Source organism: Lepidochelys olivacea (genome assembly GCF_965140295.1).
Source record: "Lepidochelys olivacea isolate rLepOli2 genome assembly, chromosome: 13".
NCBI lineage: Eukaryota > Metazoa > Chordata > Testudines > Cheloniidae > Lepidochelys > Lepidochelys olivacea.
In genome coordinates, this window is record NC_140423.1 from 1,696,062 (window position 1) to 1,711,330 (window position 15,269).

The 15,269-nt window shown below is 46.9% G+C and overlaps 1 protein-coding gene across 2 annotated transcripts in view; it reads right to left on the bottom strand.

The window, feature by feature from the left end:
* The window catches only part of TGM2 (transglutaminase 2), a 38,376-nt gene extending 23,824 nt beyond the window's left edge, over positions 1 to 14,552 (bottom strand). Inside the window, exons 1-2 of one of the 2 annotated variants that reach the window (XM_084645823.1) lie at positions 14,417 to 14,552; positions 2,410 to 2,589 (exon numbers count right to left, since the gene is read on the bottom strand). In XM_084645823.1, the coding sequence (XP_084501949.1) occupies positions 2,410 to 2,589; positions 14,417 to 14,426 (190 nt within the window). In that variant the 5' untranslated portion in view covers positions 14,427 to 14,552. Of the gene's footprint in view, positions 1 to 2,409; positions 2,590 to 7,532; positions 7,657 to 14,416 lie in introns of those variants that run through there. The other variant, XM_084645824.1, reaches the window with a different exon arrangement.
* Positions 14,553 to 15,269: the final 717 nt, after the last annotated feature.

The window sequence follows — 15,269 nt, forward strand, 5'->3', positions numbered from 1 at the left end:
AGAGGGCGAACAATCTATGAGTTTACCCTGTATAAGCGTTATACAGAGTAAAACGGATTTATTTGGAGTTTGGACCCCATTGGAAACTGGGTATCTGGGTGTTGGAGACAGGAGCACTTCTTAAGCTGTTTTCAGTTAAACCTGCAGCTTTTGGGAGACGTGGTTCAGACCTGGGTCTGTGTTTGTAGCAGGCGAGCGTGTCTGGCACAACCAGGCAGGGCACTGAAGTCCCAAGGTGGCCGGGAAAATGGGCTCAGAGGTAGTCCCAGCACATCAGGTGGCCGTCCCAGGGGGGTTTCTGCGACCCGACCCGTCACAGCAGCACCCTAGCTGCGTTCTCCCCGGTAGCCCCTGCAGGGCTGGATTAGTGGCGTACACAGCTGGTGGAAGTACGATCCAATGTGGGTAGCGGGATGAGTAGTGGAGTTGGCCCATCCCAAGCACTGACGGTGGGGCTGGGTCTTTCTTACTGGGTTATACGGTCACCTGGGCAGGACCGAGATAAATAAACCTTCTGTCAGGCTGTCCCTTTGCTAGGCTTCCATACGGTGTTCTGTCCCTGGACAGGCCTGGGGCTCATGCTCTGCTCTGCTGGGAAAGGAGTTTGGTTTGGCTAACCTTGACCCACCCAACTCTACTGCATCAGCACACCTGGCCTCTCTTGGTGACGTCCCTCTTTGGAGGTCTAATTTTACTCAGCAATTGAAAGATGGAAATTCCCCAGACATTGGCCCAACCCCAAGAGAAAAAACGTGCCCAGACTTTGAGATGGTTCATAGCCAAAGCCTCAGAACCAAACCCACATCCTTCTGGGCTGGGTCCACCACTATTGTTCCTGCATGTCTGATTTCTCCCAAGATGGAGAATAGCTGTACCTTGACAGCTTCCGTGTGCAAACAAGCCTTTAGTCTATGGAGGGTGGAAGCACAGTGGGACCAGGAATTGGGAGTTTTGGGCTACATTCCTGATTCTACCACAGACTCTCTGTGTGACTTTGGACTCTCACTTAAGCTGCCTTCTGTGCCTCAGTTTCCTATCTGTAAAATGGGGATAATATTACTGCCTTTTGTCATGGTGGTGACATGATGCTCAGTTAATTAATATTTATTAGGTACTTAAGATTCTCAAGTGGAAGGTACTATGTGCATGTACAGAGGGTCCATGCCACTAAGGGATATGACTATTTTATACTTGCTATCATTATTTTATTCTGAATTCCTTGAGCTGGAACCTTAGAGTACCATAAAAATAGCTTGTGAATGAAACTCTTATTTGGCTTCTGAAACCTTCTGGCTAAAGTACCTCTTATTATTCCTAGTAGTAGTTTGTTTTTCTAGTTATGGTAATGCAAATCACAGGCGTGAAAGTGACTGCTTGCATTTTTGGAATGCCGCATTAGGAGCCTACAGATGTTATGGATTCCAACTCAGACGTTCTAAGGTAATAGCTGGGCAAAGCCCAACCCTGTCAGCTCCTCTGAAATAATCCTTCCCACAGACTGATTGACTTGTCTTCATGCCCAAACACTTAAGACGTGTGGAACGTGGCAACAATGAACATTGTTGGCTATGGGGAGTTAGTGTTACACTCAAGCAAATAATATTCACAAGTGCTGGGGCTTTCTTTCAACTATTATTATATTGTGGAGCCTCTGTTTTTATATCTTTCTGTCCGGGACTGTGAGGAAAAACCACCTATGACATCAGGATCAGTGCCAGGGAAATTTTACTTTAATGTTGGAAATAACATGACTGAGATAACAGGCTCCTGACAGGAAGAGGAAGCTGTCCTCTCAGATCCCACAATGTAAAACAAAGAAAGAAAAGTTTGGACCAAGGGCTTTTAGATTCACTTTGTAAGTTGTAAAAACAAGCAAAGATAAGCCATGGGGGAAGCAATTTGTTTTCTTGAACAAAAATGTGAGGGCCATTCATGCGGTAGTGCTTGCTTATCTGGATGGTGACAGACCCTGGAGGGACTGTCTCCGGGGAATGGGGCAGGGTTGGCCTCTTACTGCGGTGAGGGGTGGGGAGGTGGGGTGACGGGGGTGGAAATTGAGGACTGCTTGCCTATAAAATGATGGAGGGAGAGGGGGAATCTGTATACGAGTGACAAGTGTGGAAAGTGCTTTTTTGAATGGGCTGGGGCAGGGATGGCTCTCTCCGTGATGACTGGGGTAGAAAGTGCCCCTCCTGGATGTGATGGCGCTGAGGTGGCTTAGCTGGGCATGGCCTCTCTCTGAGGGGAGGGTGGGTGAATATGTCTGTCTCTGAGGTGAAGGGGTAGGACGGCTCATCTCTGAAGTGATGTGACAGGGGAGGATATTGTGTGTGTCTCTGAATGAGGGGATGGAGGTGGCTCCTCTCCAAGCTGACCACAGCTGAGTTTAGTGAATAGCTCTGGACTTACCTGTCTCTACGTTGAGAGCAAGTTTATCCACTCCTTCCTCATAACCCCTTCCAGTGAAGAGCAGCGTGATGGTGAAAGACTGTCCCCTCCTCACAACGAGCTGCTGGTTGCCCATGTCAGCTGTCATGTGGTTCTGATTGTTGCTCTCACACTCCAGGTTGCATGATTCCAGCACCAGATCTGCAAAACCAACAGCATCTAAAGCTCTCTTTCAGGAAGGCAGCAAAGACAGAGGACAAACTGACCCAGACTCCACCCTCTCTTCCTTTGAATCCATTTAAAAAGAACAGGAGTACTTGTGGCACCTTAGAGACTAACAAACTTATTACAGCATAAGCTTTTGTGGGCTACAACCCACTTCATTGGATGCATAGAATGGAACATATAGTAAGAAGATATATATATATATATAGATATAGATATAGATATACATACAGAGAAGGTGGAAGCTGCCATACAAACTGTGAGAGGCTAATTAGTTAAGATGAGCTATTATCAGCAGGAGAAAAAACTTTTGTGGTGATAATCAAGACAGCCCATGTAGACAGTTGACAAGAAGGCATGAGGATACTTAACTTAGGGAAATAGATTCAATATGTGTAATGACATATGTAGTCAATATGTAGTGATTCAGAGGCTGGGCACCAAACTCTGATGCTCCAATTGAGAAGAGATCAGTTTTACTCCTACAGAGCTCATGCATTTGGCTTCACTACCGTGTGTTTCTCGTGTGTGTGCACACACAGCCAGGTTGTTGTTCTGCTGTATTTAGGGAATGCAGGTTGCATCTCCATGCATGAGCAGGGAACACTGAGTCCCAGGGGATTCACTAGATGGGAATCTTTACCTTGGTGTATGTCGGTGTAACACAGGGCTGGATCTAGCCCCCTTCTCCCCCCACCACACCCCACACTCATGAATAGTCATCTACTAATACTCAGTACAAGTTTGGTTGATAAAGGTAACACTGTTGATGTAACACACATAGATGTCTGTAAGGCATTTTACTTGGTACCACATGATATTTTGATGAAAATACTAGAATGATATAAAATTAACATGGCACACAATGAAAAGGATTAAAAACTGGCTAACTGATAGGTCTCAAAAAGTAGCTTGTAAATGGGGAAACTTCATCAAGGAAGTTGGGATCAGTTCTTGGCCATACACTATTTAATCTTTTTATCAATGACCTGGAAAAAAACATAAAATCATCCTTGGTAAAGTCTGCAGATGACACAAAAAATTGAGGAGTGTTAAATAATGAAGAGGACAGATCACAGATTCAGAGTGATCTAAATTGTTTGGTAAACTGGGTGAAAGCAAACTATATATGTTTTAATATGGCTAAATGTAAATAGACACATCTGGAAACAAAGAATGCAGGCCATACTTACAGGATGGGAGGACTCTATCCTGGGAAGCAGTTACTCTGAAAAAGATTTGGGGGTCGTGGTGGATAATCAGATGAACATGTGCTCCCAGTGGGAAGCTGTGGCCAAAAGAGCCAATGCAATCCTGGGATGCATGAACAGGGAAATCTCCAGTAGGAGCAGAGAGGTGATTTTCCCTCTGTATTTGGCACGTGTGCGACAGCTGCTAGAATCCTGGGTCCAGATCTGGTGCCCATAATTCAAGAAGGAGGCTGATAAATTGGAGAGGATTCAGAGGAGAGCCACAAGAATGAATAGAAAACAATCCGTATAACGATAGACTCAAGGAGCTCAACCTATTTAGAAAGTTAAGGGGTGGCTTGATTACTTTCTGTAAGTACCTACATGGTGTTCCAGCCCCCTGATAATTTCCATTGCCCTCTGCTGGACTCTCCCCAATTTGACCACATCCCTTTTGTAGTGCGGGGACCAAAACTGGACACAATACTCCAGTGTGGGCTCAAGAACGCCGAATAGAGGGGAATAATCACTTCCCTCGATCTGCTGGCAATGCTCCTATTAATACAGCCCAATATGCTGTTGGCCTTCTTGGCAACAAGGGCACACTGCTGACTCATATCCAGCTTCTTGTCCGCTGTAATCCCCAGGTCCTTTTCTGCAGAACTGCTGCTTAGCCAGTCAGTCCCCAGCCTGTAGCAGTGAATGGGATTCTTCCTTCCTAAGTGCAGGACTCTGCACGTGTTCTTGTTGAATCTCATCAGATTTCTTATGGCCCAATCCTCCAATTTGTCTAAGTCACTCTGGACCCTATCCCTACCCTCCAGCATATCTACCTCTCCTCCCAGTTTAGTGTCAAACTTGCTGAGGGTGCAATTAATCCCATCATCCAGATAATTAATAAAGATGTTGAACAAAACCAGCCCCAGGACTGACCCCTGGGGCACTCTGCTTGATACTGGCTGCCAACTAGACATCGTGCCGTTGATCACTACCCGTTGAGCCTGACAATCTAGTCAGCTTTCTATCCACCTTATAGTCCATTCATCCAGCCCATACTTCTTTAACTTGCTGGCAAGAATACTGTGGGAGACTGCAGTAAAAACTTTGCTAAAGTCAAGATATATCACATCCACCGCTTTTCTCATATCCACAGAGCCCTTTATCCCATCATAGAAGGCAATCAGTTTGGTCAGGCATGACTCGCCCCTTGTGAATCCATGTTGACTGTTCCCGATCACCTTCCTGTCCTCCAAGTGCTTCAAAATGGATTCCTTGAGGACGTGCTCCATTATTTTGCCGGGGACTGAAGTGAGGCTGACTGGTCTGTAGTTCCCCGGGTTCTCTTTCTTCCCTTTTTAAAATCTGGACACTATATTTGCCTTTTTCCAATCGTCCGGGACCTCCCCCGATCACCACGAATTTTCAAAGATAGTGGCCAATGACTCTGCAATCACATCTGCCAACTCCCTCAGCACTCTTGGATGCATTAGATCTGGCCCCATGGACTTGTGCATGTCCAGCTTTTCTAAATAGTCCTTGTCAAGGTTCCTTCCCCACTCTGAACTCTAGGGTACAGATGTGGGGACCTGCGTGAAAGACCCCCTAAGCTTATTTTTACCAGCTTAGGTTAAAAACTTCCTCAAGGTACAAACTTTGACTTGTCCTTGAACCCTATGCTGCCACCACCAAGCGTCTTAAACAAAGAACAGGGAAAGAGCCCACTTGGAGATGTCTTCCCCCAAAATATCCCCCCAAGCCCTACACCCCCTTTCCTGGGGAAGGCTTGATAAAAATCCTCACCAATTTGCATAGGTGAACCCAGACCCAAACCCTTGGATCTTAAGAACAATGAAAAAAACAATCAGGTTCTTAAAAGAAGAATTTTAATTAAAGAAAAAGTAAAAGAATCACCTCTGGAAAATCAGGATGGTAAATACCTTACAGGGTAATCGGATTCAAAACATAGAGAATCCCTCTAGGCAAAACCTTAAGTTACAAAAAGACACAAAAACAGGCATATACATTCCATTCAGCACAGCTATTTTACCAGCCATTAAACAAAAGAAAATCTAATGCATTTCTTGCTAGATTGCTTACTAACTTTTTACAGGAGTTCTGGAGAGCATTCCTGACCTGGTCCCGGCAAAAGCATCACACAGACAGACAGACCCTTTGTTCCCCTCCAGCTTTAAAAGTATCTTGTCTCCTCATTGGTCATTTTGGTCAGGTGCCAGCGAGGTTGTCTTAGCTTCTTAACCTTTTACAGGTGAAGAGGTTTTGCCTCTGGCCAGGAGGGATTTTATAGTTCTGTATACAGAAAGGTGGTTACCCTTCCCTTTATATTTATGACAGTCCTTAACCTGTTCCTTCACCACTGTTCTTTCACCATGGCCAAAGCTCCCAGGAGCAAACTGAAACTAATTAATATTTTAAGCAACTTGCTTGTGTGGGAGAGAGAAGTAGCATCCTGGCTGTCTCTGGGCTAAAATCTCTCTTGGATCATCACTGGGGCCGGGGGATGCGTTTGCTAATCTCTTCCCCACTCTCCCTTCTCCCAAGACACAGACAAGTGTGACACAGTTTACAGTCGCTGTAGCTCTGAATGCTGAAGGCAGCCCCGGTTTGGTAGCACCCATAGAACTCACACAGCACTCTTCGTGCGTCGATCTCAAAGAGCATTACAGAGCTGACGCATGTTATGTTCCCCATTCCACCAGGGAGGAAACTGAGGCGCACAGAGAGAAGTTCCATTCCCCTGTGCCTAATGTCACGCAGCCAGTCAGCGGTAGAGGTTTCCAGTGCTCAGTTCTGTGCCAGACCCCTTGCACTAGGCTTCTGCTCTTAATGATACAGAGGCGGCGAGGCCTGAGGCCAGGCCTAAGGTGTGTCGCAGAGCTGCGCTGGGTCCATCAGGATTTAAGGGCAGGAGAGGCTTGCAGAGGGCCAGCAGCAGAGGTCAGTGCTTATCCTTCCTACCTCTGGAGGAGTTTGGCTTCAGGCTTCTGCTGCCAGGTTGTTTTGGTTGTTCCCTCCCAAGAGAGAGAAGCATTTCTGAGCTCGGGGAATGCTTGGCTTTGGATGTTCCCTGTGCCCTCCGTCAGGCTGACAGGAAGTTTCCTATCTCCTATGCCTTGACAAATCGGAGAGACTGACCATAAACGTGCTGAGAAAAGGGATGTCTGATGAGGTGGCCTGAGGCGTTCTGTGGGGCATGCTTTTGTGGCAGTAGGGCAGAGAGACACTGATATAAGCAGGGCCTGTGTAGGCAGCCGGTGATAATCAGACAGCACCATTTTACCCGCTGTTTCAGCATGGTTTCCTGGGGCAATGTGATATCATTCATCATTGTTCAAGGCTAGCGACCCGTGAATGCATTGCAGTCAGGCAGATTAGTTGCCAGAATAAGTGAAAGTATTTAATGTAGGAGAACACATAGCGAGTTCAGTGCCAGAGTACCTGAGCCGGAAAACCAGGGCCTGATTTATGGAGCAAGTGCCGACAGGGCTGGGGCTGCTCAGCTCACTGCTGCTTTGGTCCCATCCTCTCTCAGCCATCGGTCACCTAGAGCCGTGGTTCTCAACCGGGGGTATGCCTACCCCAGGGGGGACGCACGCAGAGCTCTTCCAGGGGGTACATCCCCTCATCCAGAGGTTTGCCTAGTTTTACAACAGGCTCCAGAAACAGCACTAGCGAAGTCAGAACAAACTGAAATTTCCTACAGACACTGACCTGTTTGTACAGCTTGTGATACAGGAGGGTCAGGGAGCAGTGGGGGAGGTTTCAGAGCAGCAGCCGTGTTCGTCTGTATCCGCAGAAAGAACAGGAGGACTCGGGGCACCTTAGAGACGAACCCACTTATCTGAGCACGAGCTCTCGTGAGCTACAGCTCCCTTCATCGGACGCATACCATGGAAACTGCAGCAGGCTTTATATATACACAGAGAATATGAACCAATACCTCCTCCCACCCCACTGTCCTGCTGGTAATAGCTTATCTAAAGTGATCATCAGGTGGGCCATTTCCAGCACAAATCCAGGTTTTCTCACCCTCCGCCCCCCCACACAAATTCACTCTCCTGCTGGTGATAGCCCATCCAAAGTGACAACTCTCCACACAATGACAGGTTTCAGAGTAGCAGCCGTGTTAGTCTGTATTCGCAGTTTCCACGATATGCATCTGAGGAAGTGAGCTGTAGCTCACGAAAGCTTATGCTCTAATAAATTGGTTAGTCTCTAAGGTGCCACAAGTCCTCCTTCTCTCCACACAATGTGCATGACAATCAAGGTGGGCCATTTCCAGCACAAATCCAGGTTTTCTCATCCTCCCCCCCCCCCCCTTCCACACAAACTCACTCTCCTGCTGGTAATAGCCCATCCAAAGTGACAACTCTCTACACAATGGGAGAGGGGAAATATATAAGCCCTAGGCTAATTAAGGCATGGTTCCCTGTAGACTAGGGAGGGTTGCTATAGGTCAGTGGTTCCCAGACTTAAACAGCCCGCCAACCCCGTTCACTAAATTGTGAAATCTCGTGAACCCCCTCCTAAAAATGAATATTTCCAGGGATTTAAGTTTAAGTTGGGGGGAGGGATAGCTCAGTGGTTTGAGCATTGGCCTGCTAAACTCAGTGTTGTGAGTTCAACCCTTGAGGGGGCCATTTAGGGATCCGGGGCAAAAATTGGGGATTGGTCCTGCTTTGAGCAGGGGGTGGGACTAGATGACCTCCTGAGGTCCCTTCCAACCCTGATCTTCTATGATTCTATGAAATTTCCTCTGAACTCCGTGAGGCTTCTGCTGCTGGACCCCGTTGACCGCCCCGGTCAACTAAGCTCCACTGAGCTTGGGCTGCAGGTCCAGCTGACCGCCGGGGCCTCGGGCTGCCAGCCCCGACTGCCCGGCCCCACACTCCCTGGGGCTCGGCCTGTCTGCCCGGCAACCGGGTCCTACCTGCTGCCCCCAGTGCCCGGGGTCCTCTGGCCGCCATGAGTGACATTTTTCTGGCGAACTCCCTGTAACGTTCTGCGACCCCCAGGAGTTCGCAAACCCCAGTTTGGGAACCACGGCTATAGGTTAATTGAAGCACCTGGAGTCAATTAAGGCCCTGACAGGAACCTAATAAAACCCCCTGCGTCAGGCAGTCAGAGGAGGAGGAAGGAGAGAGGCCTGGAGCTTGGAGGTGTGTTGTGAGATTTGAAAGACCAGCGAACCGAAGTAAGGGAGACCCTGCCCCAGCGTCTAAGGACTGAAGGCTCCCCACCCAAGGGGGAAGAGCCCGCAGGGGTTGAGAGGGGCTGGGGCTCAGTGAGGAGCAAACCCTGACCCCTCCCCCGCTTCCCTCCTCTACCACCTTCCCGGGCCACTAGTGGGGACCTTGGCGGCCCAAGAGCAGGGTCATGGGGTGGCGTCTTAGCCCCCTGCCAAGAAAAGCGCAGGACCCACCATACTAACATCGGCTATCTTGTCACAAGCCCTCTACACTATACCCTGAAATGTAAGCACAGTACCGGTATTTATAGTCCAGTTGATTTATTTTATAATTCCGTGGTAACAATAAGAAAGTCAGCCATTTTTCACTACTAGTGTGCGGTGACCCTTTCGTATTCTTATGTCTGATTTTGTGAGCAAGTCGTTTTTAAGTGAGGTAAAACCTGGGGGTGCGCAAGACAAATCAGCCCCCTGAAAGGGGTACAGTAGTCTGGAAGGGTTGAGAGCCACTGCCCTAGGGAAGGGGCTGAATGCTGGCCAGAAGGAGGAAGGGAGGGAGCTGCAGAAACCTGTTGCTATAGGAATGATGCCAGGTGAAAAAAGGAAGACCACTGACCTTGCCGCATCCAGAGCGAAAGGCTTTCTTGCAATAGTGCCCTCACGTTCGTGCTTATGGATATGCCCCCAAAACCTCACCACAAAGTCAGCCCTGTTGCTTGCCAGAAGGGAAGGATATGTGAGAGAGAAATAATTGCTTTCACTGGTGAGAGGCTATTGTGGTAAGACCTAAGAGATCTAGATAGATGGAGTTATGGAGAAAGCATAGCTTACCCATAATCAAAATGATTCCATTGGGCTGCCGAGCTGCAGGGGTGTGACCAACATATAACAAACTGAAGGGAGAAGGGAGACTTCCATTTTACACATCTCACCCCTGATTTAGCAAAAACTGCACCCAATTACATGTGTATGATCTTATTTCAAGCTAGACTCTGCCAGAAAATTTGGGCCAAATCAGAAAAAGTGTGTTTGAGAGAGGAATTCTAAAAAATGATTTTTGGCTCAAAAAACCAGCCCGAGCTGGTAACTCCGAACTTGTTGTATTCTGTTGGCCTCTTTGATCAGTAACAACCAGTTCATTCCTTAGTTATTAAATTGATGAAAACATATAGTAGGATGTTTGCAGAGCTCTTCCTGGAAGTCTGCATGCTAGTCACCGCAGGTATTACAATGTTCACAAGGCCACGAGTGGAATGAAATATCTTAACGTTCCATTTCCATTTCCCCTGTGTTTTAAAATCCTTTAATGTAACAGGGACACCAGTTTAACTGTCACATTTCTGTCTGCCAGACTTCTATTTCCTACTGTTATAACTAACCCCTAGGACAGCTGCCATGAAAGAGATTAGAAGGGTTTTTCTCTTCTGGTTTTTTGAGTTGTCTTTGCTTTGTGCATTGGAGAGTCAGACCTAGACTCTGGTGCTCACTCCTGCGAGAGATAAGAATGGCCACAGGCCTTGCTGCATTCACAACAAAACTCCCCTTTTCACCCTTGCTTTCCCTAGATATACTTGCACTTTAAACATACACAAACCAGCTCTGAACTAAGCTCTTCCTGGCATCTAGCAGCAGGAGACGCAGAGAGAGATAGTCAGTGTTTGTATTTTGAAAGATGTCGGAGTGCTTGGAAGTTGGACACACCATGGGAGGGCCCTGTGAGAACAAAGACAGAGGAAGAGGAGCTCATGGAAAACTTCAGTTCCATCTTCTCCTAGGAACAGCCCAAACCAAAGGCCCAGGTGAGGGCCCTCATGGAAGAGAAATGCCAGAAGCAGCATTCCCCGGCCATGGCAGTGAGCACCATGCATCGACCTCAGTGGAGTTTTCCCCATTTACGTGTGCATATAATTTGGTCCAATCTCTGATGTAAGGGATCCTGCTTTTTATCACCTTGAGGGGAAATGAAGGATAAGGGTCTTCCGACCCTCCCAGAGTCCCACTGCTGCCCTAGAGCAATGAGCCGTCGGAGGGGTGCTCTGAAGGCTCAGCGTCACAGTCCGTTCTGGCAGCCAGCAGAGGGACCCTGCTTTCACGAGGATGCAGTCATTGCAAGGCCATTGCTGGCACCTCCTCTTTCATTCACTTTGATTTTGTCTTGGAAGTTGATTGAATAAAACCTGGTCTTGTCACTGAGATCCCAGGTGGCTGAACTGAATTAACTTCCCTGTTTGTTTTTGTCACTGTTGTGGATTTGGCATGTCTCTCAGCTGCCTATCTGCACCTCCACACGCAGCCATAGGGCACAGTCACTTGCTTTAGGATGGGCTATGATGCCATATAATGCTGAGACTGTGTTGCCTTGGCTCCCTGACCATAGACTGAACAAAGAGGGCTACACAATGATCAGAATCTGACATGGGAAATATTATTTCATAAGAACATAAGAACGGCCGTACTGGGTCAGACCAATGGTCCATCTAGCCCAGTATCCTGTCTTCCAACAGTGGCTGGTGCCAGGTGCCTCAGAGGGAATGAACAGAACAATTATCGAGTGATCCATCCCCTATTGTCCAGTCCCAGCTTCTGGCTGTCAGAGGTTTAGGGACACCCAGAACATGGGGCTACATCCCTGGCCATCTTGGTTAATAGCCATTGACGGACCTATCCTCCATGAACTTATCTAATTCTTTCTTGAGCCCAGTTATACTTTTGGCCTTCGCAACATCCCCTGGCAGTGAGTTCCACAGGTTGACTGTTGTGTAAAGAAGTACTTCCTTATATTAGTTTTAAACCTGCTGCTTATTAATTTCATTGGGTGACCCCTGGTTCTTGTCTTATGCAAAGGGGTAAATAACACGTCCTTATCTACTTTCTCCTCACTATTCATGATTTTATCGACCTCTGTCTCCCCTCAGTTATCTCTTTTCGGAACTGAACAGTCCCAGTGTTTTAATCTCTCCATGTATGGAAGCTGTTCCATACCCCTAACCATTTTTGTTGCCCTTCTCTGCACTTTTTCCAATTCTAATATATCTTTGTTGAGATGGGGTGACCAGAATGGCACTCAGTATTCAAGGTGGGATGTACTATAATATGATGTTTTCTTCTATCCCTTTCTCAGTGATTCCTAACATTCTGTTTGCTTTTTTGACTGCCGCTGCACATTGATCAGTGAACTATCTACAATGACTCCAAGATCTTTCTTGAGCGGTAACAGCTAATTTAGACTCCATCGTTTTGTATGTATAGTTGGGATTATGTTTTCCGATGTGTATTGCTTTGCACTTATCAACATTGAATTTCATCTGCCATTTTGTTGCCCAGTCACCCAGTTTAGTGAGATTCCTTTGTAACTCTTCACAGTCAGCTTTGGGCTTCACTATCTTGAATAATTTTGTATCATCTGCAAACTTTGCCACCTCACTGTTTACCCCCTTTTCCAGATCATTTTTGGATAGGTTAAACAGCACTGGTTTAGATCCTTGGGGGATGCCTCTATTTGCCTCTCTCCACTGTGAAAGATCTAGAGAAGTGCTAATAAGCGATGGTCACGTAAACAACACCCTATACCGGAAATCTACTGACCCCTATACTTACCTACATGCCTCCAGCTTTCATCCAGACCACATCACACAATCCATTGTCTACAGCCAAGCTCTAAGATACAACCACATTTGCTCCGATCCCTGAGACAGAGACAAACACCTACAAGATCTCTATCAAGCGTTCTTAAAACTACAGTACCCACCTGGTGAAATGAAGAAACAGATTGACAGAGCCAGAAGGGTACCCAGAATTCACCTACTACAAGACAGGCCCAACGAAGAAAGTAACAGAACGCCACTAGCCATCACCTGCAGCCCCCAACTAAAACCTCTCCAGTGCATCATCAAGGATCTACAACCTATCCTGAAGGACAATCCCTCACTCTCACACACCTTGGGAGACAGGCCAGTCCTCGCTTACAGACAGCCCCCCAATCTGAAGCAAATACTCACCAGCCACTATACACCACACAGCAAAAACACCAACCCAGGAACCAAACCCTGCAACAAACCCCGGTGCCAATTCTGTCCACATGTCTATTCAAGGGACACCATCATAGGATCCACACCATCAGGGGCTCGTTCACCTGCACATTTACCAATGTGATATATGCCATCATGTGCCAGCAATGCCCCTCTGCCATGTACATTGGCCAAACCGGACAATCTCTACTCAAAAGAATAAATGGACACAGATCTGACATCAGGAATTATAACATTCAAAAACCTGTAGGAGAACACTTCAGTCTCCCTGGTCACTCGATTAAAGACCTAAAAGTGGCAATTCTTCAATAAAAAACCTTCAAAAACAGACTCCAAAGTGAAACTGCAGAACTGGAATTAATTTGCAAACTGGACACCATCAGATTAGGCCTGAATGAAGACTGAGAGTGGTTGGGTCATTACAAAACCTAAACCTAATTTCCCCCATACTAATTTCCCCCTACTGTTACTCATACCTTCTTGTCCACTGTTTGAAATGGGCCACTCTCATTACCACTACAAAAGTTATTTTTCCTCCCTCGGTATCCTACTCTTAATTGAATTGTCTCGTTAGACTGACCTCGCACTTGGTAAGGCAACTCCCATCTTTTATACCTGCTCCTGTATTTTCCACTCCATGCATCTGATGAAGTGGGTTCTAGCCCACAAAAGCTTATGCCCAAATAAATTTGTTAGTCTCTAAGGTGCCACAAGGACTCCTCGTTGTTTTTTCTAGAGAAGAAAGTATTCTTTCCCCAGCGAAAGACTGCACAGAAAAGCCAGCTATGTGTCAGAGGGATTTCTAAAGGCTTAAAAGGGGTTTTTTATGGCTTTATTTAGATAACTCTCTTTAAAAATAGAGCGAGACTTAGAACAAATATTTTTAGAGCAGCTCTCTGCTGAGTCCTGCTGAAAGGGAGCTTGCAATTTAAAACAGTATTTTAACATTTCACTCTTTACAGCATCGGTGTTCTTACAACAATAGCAAATTACTGAAGCTATGGTAAAGAAAAAAATTAATTCAAAATAGTTCTGATCAGGAGGAAACTATCTTCTATTTTAATCTTCTGCGTGTCTGATTATTCTGCACGCGAGTCAAGGGATTGCCATTCAGTTTCAATACGTTCGAGAAATACAAACAAGTGCAGCTGAGATAAGGAAGCTTGCTTAGTGTTCCAGCCTGAGCTAAAGGAACCAACTGTAATCGACTTTCAAAGTAGAACTCACGCACACAGAGACATACCGTGACCCCCCTTCCATGTATACACTGCAAAGTTTCCTGTAACCAAGCAAAACCTTCCTGATTTAGAAGAATATAAAAAAGTTGTCAAGTTTTGCTGAAATGCAGCCTCTAGCAATGTGCCATTCTGCAGCTTTACCTTCAGCCATGGTGTCCAGCCCTGGAATCCCTCTTACTCTGCTTGGAGTGCCTGCAGCTACGAAAAAAGAGCTGATGGTTTATCTCCTCCCACCCTCACTAGTTGTTCTCTCCCTTTATACAGGCAGACACAGCACACACCCCCTCATCTGGGTGGATGGAGCAACCTTAGCAAGAACTGGAAAAAACCCACTGTTTCCAGGAAAAACTATATCCACCTTTTTTTTTTTTTTTTTTTTACCAACTTTGAGCCTGGATCTGTGACACAAGCAGGTCTGTAATAGCTCAGTGCCCCCCACACATGCTAAAAATATACGAATAAGGGACACATACAGAAAAGGCCAATGCAGGGACACTGCAGTTGAATAACCACTCTAGCTGGTCACTACTGTGAAATTCCTTTCCCCGTTTCAGGGAAGGGAATTTCTAATGTCATCCTCTGAAAGGGGGGCTCGGTGTGCAGTGTCTGAGGAGGCTCGTCACAAACTTGGGTGGGTGGGACGTTGTCTTTTAGTTAGCTGGCCCGGAGATTGTGTCACCCGTAACCTGCACAGGCCATTAAAGGGAAAGGCAGAGTTCTTGGAAACACCCTTCTTGTCAGCACACTGAGAGGAGATGTGCTCTCCTCAGGAAAACCATGGCGGACACCTTGTATGCCTCACGTCAGACCCTGCTCCACCCACCACCCCACGGGCTAACTGGGAGAATGGGTCAGCAGATTGAAGCGCTGGGCTTGTGCCCTTTTCAGACTGCGACCCCACATTCTCCCCCCGAGCCACAACCCAGAATCCTTTGGGCCAGTTGCTGTGGCCTTTGACTGTGGGAACTGTCAGCTTTTGGTACCTCAAGAAAAC